The sequence below is a fragment of the Nicotiana sylvestris genome, chromosome 1 (genome assembly GCF_000393655.2).
Source record: "Nicotiana sylvestris chromosome 1, ASM39365v2, whole genome shotgun sequence".
Taxonomy (NCBI): domain Eukaryota; kingdom Viridiplantae; phylum Streptophyta; class Magnoliopsida; order Solanales; family Solanaceae; genus Nicotiana; species Nicotiana sylvestris.
This window is the reverse complement of record NC_091057.1, coordinates 65091106-65099627: the sequence shown is the minus strand read 5'-3', so window position 1 is coordinate 65099627 and position 8522 is coordinate 65091106. Positions and strand designations below refer to the sequence as shown.

At 40.5% G+C, this 8522-nt stretch overlaps 1 protein-coding gene across 1 annotated transcript; it reads left to right on the top strand.

Moving 5' to 3' along the window:
* The first annotated feature begins 735 nt into the window (after window positions 1-735).
* LOC138870769 (uncharacterized) lies at window positions 736-1074 on the top strand. The gene has a single exon (XM_070148607.1). It carries the CDS (start codon window positions 736-738, stop codon window positions 1072-1074), a length of 339 nt encoding a protein of 112 aa, XP_070004708.1.
* The last annotated feature ends 7448 nt before the right edge of the window (window positions 1075-8522 follow it).

Below are 8522 nucleotides of genomic sequence, written 5' to 3'. Positions count from 1 at the left end.
CATGTAAAGTACGAGCATCAGATACCTGGTGGTTTGTTTCAAAAGATTGAGATTCCTGAGTGGAAGTAGGAGCGTATCACTTTGGACTTTGTTGTTGGACTCCCACTGACTGAGAAGAAGTTCGATGTAGTGTGGTTTATTATTGATAGGCTGACTAAGTCAGCATATTTCATTCCTATGGCAGTCTCCTATTCTTCTGAGAGGTTAGCTGAGATCTATATCCGGGAGATTGTTCGTCTTTATGGTGTGCCCGTGTCTATCATTTCTGACCGAGGTACGCAGTTTACCTCATATTTCTGGATGGCAGTTCAGCGTGAGTTGGGCACACGGGTCGAGTTGAGCACAACATTTCATCTCCAGACTGACGGACAGTCTGAGCGTACTATTCAGATTTTGGAGGATATGCTCTGAGCTTGTGTTATGGACTTTGGAGGTTTGTGGGATCAGTTCTTGCCTTTACCAGAGTTTTCCTACAACAACTGCTACCAGTCGAGCATTCAGATGGCTCCCTATGAGGCATTATATGGTAGGCGGTGTCTATCGCCAGTTGGATGGTTTGAGTTGGGAGAGGCTCGATTGTTGGGTACGAACTTAGTTCAGGATGCCTTGGACAAGGTGAAGATCATTCAAGACAGGCTTCGTACAGCTCAGTCTAGGCAGAAGAGTTATGTCGATCGCAAGGTTCGTGATGTGGCATTTATGATCGAAGAGCGGGTGTTGCTCTAGGTGTCGCCCATGAAGGGCATGATGAGATTTGGGAAGAAGGGCAAGCTAAGCCCTAGGTTTATTGGTCCTTTTGAGATTCTTGATAGAGTGGAAGAGGTGACTTACAGACTTGCGTTGCCACCAAGTTTATCAGTTGTGCACCCAGTATTTCATGTGTCCATGCTTCGAAAGTATCACGATGATCCATCCCACGTGTTAGACTTCAGAACTGTCCAGTTGGACAAGGATCTAACCTATGAGGATGAGCTAGTGGCCATTCAGGATCGGCAGGTTTGTCAGTTGAGATCGAAGAGTTACCCTTCTGTTCATGTTCAGTGGAGAGGTCAGCCTACCGAGGCAGCTACCTAGGAGTGCGAGTCCGATATGCGGAGTCGTTATCCCCATCTTTTCCCCGATTCAGTTACTTCTTTTCTATATCTGTTCGAGGTCAAACGGTTGTTTTAGAGGTGGAGGATGTGATGACCTTTTACTTGATATACTAGTGAATTCTATGTTTCGAGGCCTTAAAAGCCTCTTTTTATCTCACCTCGATTTGCGTGCGCAGTCCGAGCATATATCCGGAATGCTTTTATGTGAAAATTTGATAGAAATGCTAATTTGGCCTTTAAAATTGAATTTAAATTGACTTCGCTTAACATTTTGGGTAAATGAACCCGGACCCATAGTTTGACGGTCTTGGAGGGTCCGTAGAAAAATATGGGACTTTGGCGTATGCCCGGAATTGAATTACGAGGTTCCAAGCCCGAGAAATTAATTTTTGACGAAAATTGTTTAACTGAAATTTTAAGAGTTTTTGGAAATTTAAATGTATTTGAAATTGATGGTATCAGGCCAATATCTTGGTTCCGGAGCCCGGTACAGGTCTTATATGGTATTTAGGTTGAGCCTGTAAAATTTGATAAGAAACGGACCTGATATAACGCGAATTAGACCCTCGGTTGTTAAAATTTGAACTTAGGAGTTCTTGAGATTCTTCTTTGATTTTGATGCTAAATTCGATGTTAAAAGTGTTAATTTGGCGATTTGATCGCACAAGTAAGTCCATATGATGTTTTTGAGTTAGTATGCATGTTTGGTTTGGAGCCCCGGGGGCTCGGGTGAGTTTCGAATAGGTTTCGGAAGATTTTTACACTTAGAAAAGTTGCAGGTTTTACTGCTTCAGGTGCACAGACATTTTGTACATCGCAATCGTGAAAAGGAACTGGGCTGGGGGCAAAAATTGTTCTATACGAACGCGAAGTAAGGGACGCGAATGCGGAGCACTGTGGGGATGCTCTACGGGAACGCGACCCTTGTCCCGCGAACGCATATATTAAATTGGAGATGGGCTGGGTAGACGTCATTTCTTCTATGCGAACGCATACGCCAGTCTGCCAATGCGAGGGTCAGGGAGGCTTACCCTTCGCGAACGCGTAGGAGAAACTCACGATCGCATAAGTCCACTTCTGGTAGCTCTTCTTGATCGCGACAGCGTTCTCGCGAACGCGATGAACACTGTCGTCCAGCACTTAAAACAGAAGCAAAGTCAGGATTTAGCCCATATTTTTATATTTTCAAAACTAGAGAGCATTGAGGCGATTTTCAAGGAACAAGTTCTTCCCCAAAGCATTGGTATATGATTCTAAACATTTTTCTTTCGATTTTCCATTGCATTTCATCAATCTTCATCCAAAAATCTAGGGGTTTTATGGTAGAAATTGGGAATTTGGGTAGAGTTAGGGCTTTTTGAATAATTCGAATTTAGATCTCGTTTTGGGGTCAGATTTCGAAACTAATTGCATATTTGGGATCGTGGGTGAATGGGTGATCGGGTTTTGGTCCCAACCTCGAGTTTTGAGCAAACGGGCCTTGGGTCGATTTTTGATTTTTTGGGAAAAATGATAGAAAACCTATAATTAAGCATTGGGTATGAATTCTTTAGCATTTATTGATATTGTTAAATTAATTTGGACTAGATACAAGTAATTTGGAAGCGAATTCTAAAGGAAAGCGGTGTTTGAGGCTTGAGTTGGCCGTGAAAGTTCGATGTAAGTGTTTGGTCTAACCTTAGTTTGAGGGAATAAGTATTGTGCTTTATTTGCTATGTGCTTGTGTAGTGTACGACATATAGGTGTGGTGACGATTACCTATTCGTCGCTGTCAAGCATGCCCGTAAGTATTAAATTGTAATCGTTGTGTTCTTAATAAGTACTACAAATGCTTAAGTTGTTGATTCTCCGTGTTTGGCAAGAATTATGGTTATTCTCATGGTATCCGGAACGCTTTTATGTGAAAATTTGATAGAAATGCTAATTTGGCCTTTAAAATTGAATTTAAGTTGATTTCGGTCAATATTTTGGGTAAATGAACCTGGACCCATAGTTCGACGGGCCTGAAGGGTCCGTAGAAAAATATGGGACTTTGGCTTATGCCCGGAATTGAATTACGAGGTTCCAAGCCCGAAAATTAATTTTTGACGAAAATTGTTTCACTGAAATTTTAAGAGTTTTTAGAAATTTAAATGTATTTGAAATTGATGGTATCAGGCCAATATCTTGGTTCCGGAGCCTGGTACAGGTCTTATATGGTATTTAGGTTAAGCCTGTAAAATTTGATAAGAAACGGACTTGATATAACATGAATTAGACCCTCAGTTGTTAAAATTTGAACTTAGGAGTTCTTGAGATTCTTCTTTGATTTTGATGCTAAATTCGATGTTAAAAGTGTTAATTTGGCGATTTGATCGCACAAGTAAGTCCATATGATGTTTTTGAGTTAGTATGCATGTTTGGTTTGGAGCCCCGGGGGCTCGGGTGAGTTTCGGATAGGTTTCGAAAGATTTTTACACTTAGAAAAGTTGCAGGTTTTACTGCTTCAGGTGCACAGACATTTTGTGCATCGCAATCGCGAAAAGGAACTGGGCTAGGGGTGGAAATTGTTCTATAAGAACGTGAAGTAAGGGACGCGAATGCGGAGCACTGTGGGGCTGCTCTACGGGAACGCGACCCTTGTCCCGCGAATGCATATATTAAATTGGAGGTGGGCTGGGTAGACGTCATTTCTTCTATGCGAACGCATACGCCAGTCTGCCAATGAGAGGGTCAGGGAGGCTTACCCTTCGCGAACGCGTAGGAGAAATTCACGATCGCGTAAGTCCACTTCTGGTAGCTCTTCGTGATCGCAACAACGTTCTCACGAACGCGATGAACACTGTCGTCCAACACTTAAAACAGAAGCAAAGTCGGGATTTAGCCCATATTTTTATATTTTCAAAACTAGAGAGCATTGAGGCGATTTTCAAGGAACAAGTTCTTCCCCAAAGCATTGGTATATGATTCTAAACATTTTTCTTTCGATTTTCCATTGCATTTTATCAATCTTCATCCAAAAATCTAAGGGTTTTATGGTAGAAATTGGGAATTTGGGTAGAGTTAGGGCTTTTTGAATAATTGAAATTTAGATCTCGTTTTGGGGTCGGATTTCGAAACTAATTGCATATTTGGGATCGTGGGTGAATGGGTGATCGGGTTTTGGTCCGAACCTCGAGTTTTGACCAAGCGGGCCTTGGGTCGATTTTTGAATTTTTGGGAAAAATGATAGAAAACCTATAATTAAGCATTGGGTATGAATTCTTTAGCATTTATTGATATTGTTAAATTAATTTGGACTAGATACAAGTAATTTGAAGGCGAATTCTAAAGAAAAAGTGGTGTTTGATGCTTGAGTTGGCCGTGGAAGTTCGATGTAAGTGTTTGGTCTAATCTTAGATTGAGGGAATATGTATTGTGCTTTTATTTGCTATGTGCTAGTATAATGTACGACGTATAGGTGTTGTGACGAGTACCTATCCTTCGCTGTCAAGCATGCCCGTAAGTATTAAATTATAATCGTTGTGTTCTTAATAAGTACTACAAATGCTTAAGTTGTTGATTCTCCGTGTTTGGCAAGAATTATGATTATTCTCATGGTATCCGGAACGCTTTTATGTGAAAATTTGATAGAAATGCTAATTTGGCCTTTAAAATTAAATTTAAGTTGACTTCGGTCAACATTTTGGGTAAATGAACCCGGACCCATAGTTTGACGGTCCTGAAGGGTCCGTAGAAAAATATGGGACTTTGAATTATGCCCGGAATTGAATTACGAGGTTCCAAGCCCGAGAAATTATTTTTTGACAAAAATTGTTTAACTGAAAATTTAAGAGTTTTAGAAATTTAAATGTATTTGAAATTGATGGTATAAGGGCAATATCTTGGTTCCGGAGCCTGGTACAGGTCTTATATGGTATTTAGGTTGAACCTGTAAAATTTGATAAGAAACGGACTTGATATAACATGAATTAGACCCTCAGTTGTTAAAATTTGAACTTAGGAGTTCTTGAGATTCTTCTTTGATTTTGATGCTAAATTCGATGTTAAAAGTGTTAATTTGGCAATTTGATCGCACAAGTAAGTCCATATGATGTTTTTGAGTTAGTATGCATGTTTGGTTTGGAGCCCCGGGGGCTCGGGTGAGTTTCGGATAGGTTTCGAAAGATTTTTACACTTAGAAAAGTTGCAGGTTTTACTGCTTCAGGTGCACAGACATTTTGTGCATCGCAATCGCGAAAAGGAACTGGGCTAGGGGTGGAAATTGTTCTATACGAACGTGAAGTAAGGGACGCGAATGCGGAGCACTGTGGGGCTGCTCTACGGGAACGCGACCCTTGTCCCGCGAACGCAACCCTTGTCCCGCGAACGCATATATTAAATTGGAGGTGGGCTGGGTAGACGTCATTTCTTCTATGCGAACGCATACGCCAGTCTGCCAATGTGAGGGTCAGGGAGGCTTACCCTTCGCGAACGCGTAGGAGAAACTCACGATCGCGTAAGTCCACTTCTGGTAGCTCTTCGTGATCGCAACAACGTTCTCGCGAACGCGATGAACACTGTCGTCCAACACTTAAAACAGAAGCAAAGTCGGGATTTAGCCCATATTTTTATATTTTCAAAACTAGAGAGCATTGAGACGATTTTCAAGGAACAAGTTCTTCCCCAAAGCATTGGTATATGATTCTAAACATTTTTCTTTCGATTTTCCATTGCATTTTATCAATCTTCATCCAAAAATCTAAGGGTTTTATGGTAGAAATTGGGAATTTGGGTAGAGTTAGGGCTTTTTGAATAATTGAAATTTAGATCTCGTTTTGGGGTCGGATTTCGAAACTAATTGCATATTTGGGATCGTGGGTGAATGGGTGATCGGGTTTTGGTCCGAACCTCGAGTTTTGACCAAGCGGGCCTTGGGTCGATTTTTGACTTTTTGGGAAAAATGATAGAAAACCTATAATTAAGCATTGGGTATGAATTCTTTAGCATTTATTGATATTGTTAAATTAATTTGGACTAGATACAAGTAATTTGAAGGCAAATTCTAAAGAAAAAGTGGTGTTTGAGGCTTGAGTTGGCCGTGGAAGTTCGATGTAAGTGTTTGGTCTAATCTTAGCTTGAGGGAATAGGTATTGTGCTTTTATTTGCTATGTGCTAGTATAATGTACGACGTATAGGTGTTGTGACGAGTACCTATCCTTCGCTGTCAAGCATGCCCGTAAGTATTAAATTGTAATCGTTGTGTTCTTAATAAGTACTACAAATGCTTAAGTTGTTGATTCTCCGTGTTTGGCAAGAATTATGATTATTCTCATGGTATCCGGAACGCTTTTATGTGAAAATTTGATAGAAATGCTAATTTGGCCTTTAAAATTAAATTTAAGTTGACTTCGGTCAACATTTTGGGTAAATGAACCCGGACCCATAGTTTGACGGTCCTGAAGGGTCCGTAGAAAAATATGGGACTTTGAATTATGCCCGGAATTGAATTACGAGGTTCCAAGCCCGAGAAATTATTTTTTGACAAAAATTGTTTAACTAAAAATTTAAGAGTTTTAGAAATTTAAATGTATTTGAAATTGATGGTATCAGGCCAATATCTTGGTTCCGGAGCCTGGTACAGGTCTTATATGGTATTTAGGTTGAACCTGTAAAATTTGATAAGAAACGGACTTGATATAACGTGAATTAGACCCTCGGTTGTTAAAATTTCAACTTAGGAGTTCTTGAGATTCTTCTTTGATTTTGATGCTAAATTCGATGTTAAAAGTGTTAATTTGGCGATTTGATCGCACAAGTAAGTCCATATGATGTTTTTGAGTTAGTATGCATGTTTGGTTTGGAGCCCCGGGGGCTCGGGTGAGTTTCGGATAGGTTTCGAAAGATTTTTACACTTAGAAAAGTTGCAGGTTTTACTGCTTCAGGTGCACAGACAATTTGTGCATCGCAATCGCGAAAAGGAACTGGGCTAGGGGTGGAAATTGTTCTATACGAACGTGAAGTAAGGGACGCGAATGCGGAGCACTGTGGGGCTGCTCTACTTGAACGCGACCCTTGTCCCGCGAACGCATATATTAAATTGGAGGTGGGCTGGGTAGACGTCATTTCTTCTACGCGAATGCATACGCCAGTCTGCCAATGTGAGGGTCAGGGAGGCTTACCCTTTGCGAACGCGTACGAGAAACTCACGATCGCGTAAGTCCACTTCTGGTAGCTCTTCGTGATCACGACAGCATTCTCGCGAACGCGATGAACACTGTCGTCCAGCACTTAAAACAGAAGCAAAGTCGGGATTTAGCCCATATTTTTATATTTTCTAAACTAGAGAGCATTGATGCAATTTTCAAGGAATAAGTTCTTCCCCAAAGCATTGGTATATGATTCTAAACATTTTTCTTTCGATTTTCCATTGCATTTCATCAATCTTCATCCAAAAATCTAGGGTTTTTATGGTAGAAATTGGGAATTTGGGTAGAGTTAGGGCTTTTTGAATAATTGGAATTTATACCTCGTTTTGGGGTCAGATTTCGAAACTAATTGCATATTTGGGCTCGTGGGTGAATGGGTGATCGGGTTTTGGTCCGAACCTCGAGTTTTGACCAAGCGGGCCTGGGGTCGATTTTTGACTTTTTGGAGAAAATGATAGAAAACCTATAATTAAGCATTGGGTATGAATTCTTTAGCATTTATTGATATTGTTAAATTAATTTGGACTAGATATAAGTAATTTGAAGGCGAATTCTAAAGAAAAAGCGGTGTTTGAGGCTTGAGTTGGCCGTGGAAGTTCGATGTAAGTGTTTGGTCTAACCTTAGCTTGAGGGAATATGTATTGTGTTTTATTTTCTATGTGCTAGTATAGTGTACGACGTATTGGTGTGGTGACGAGTACCTATCCGTCGCTGTCAAGCATGCCCGTAAGTATTAAATTGTAATCGTTGTGTTCTTAATAAGTACTACAAATGCTTAAGTTGTTGATTCTCCGTGTTGGACAAGAATTATGATTATTCTCATGGTATTTGTTTATTGTTGAGTATTGGCTCCCGTTGAGGTTTCATTTATGAAGTTATATGTTGGTACAAGTTTAGTTATAGTTGATTCCCTTGTCGGGACATATTTAATTCTTATTGTTGGTTTCCCTTGCCGGGATATTGTTGTTTTATTATTGTTCCCTTGGCAGGATTTTTTTGTGATTAGTATTGAATTGTATATTGGGATCGGGTTGCACGCCTCAACAATATTATATGGGATCGGATTGCACGCTGCAACATGGAGTAATAAGGAAGGACAGAAGGGGTTGGGTTGCACGCCGCAATAGTGATACATGATTGGATCGAGTTGCACGCCGCAACAGTGATATATGATTTGGATCGGGTTGCACGCCGCGACAACGCTATATGATTTGGATCGGGTTGCGCGCCACAACAATAAAGAATAAAAGTGGATATTGAT

Coding starts and splice junctions, on each gene's coding strand:
- LOC138870769 (XM_070148607.1), top strand. CDS start 736: ATGAAGGGCATGATGAGATTTGGGAAGAAGGGCAAGCTAAGCCCTAGG.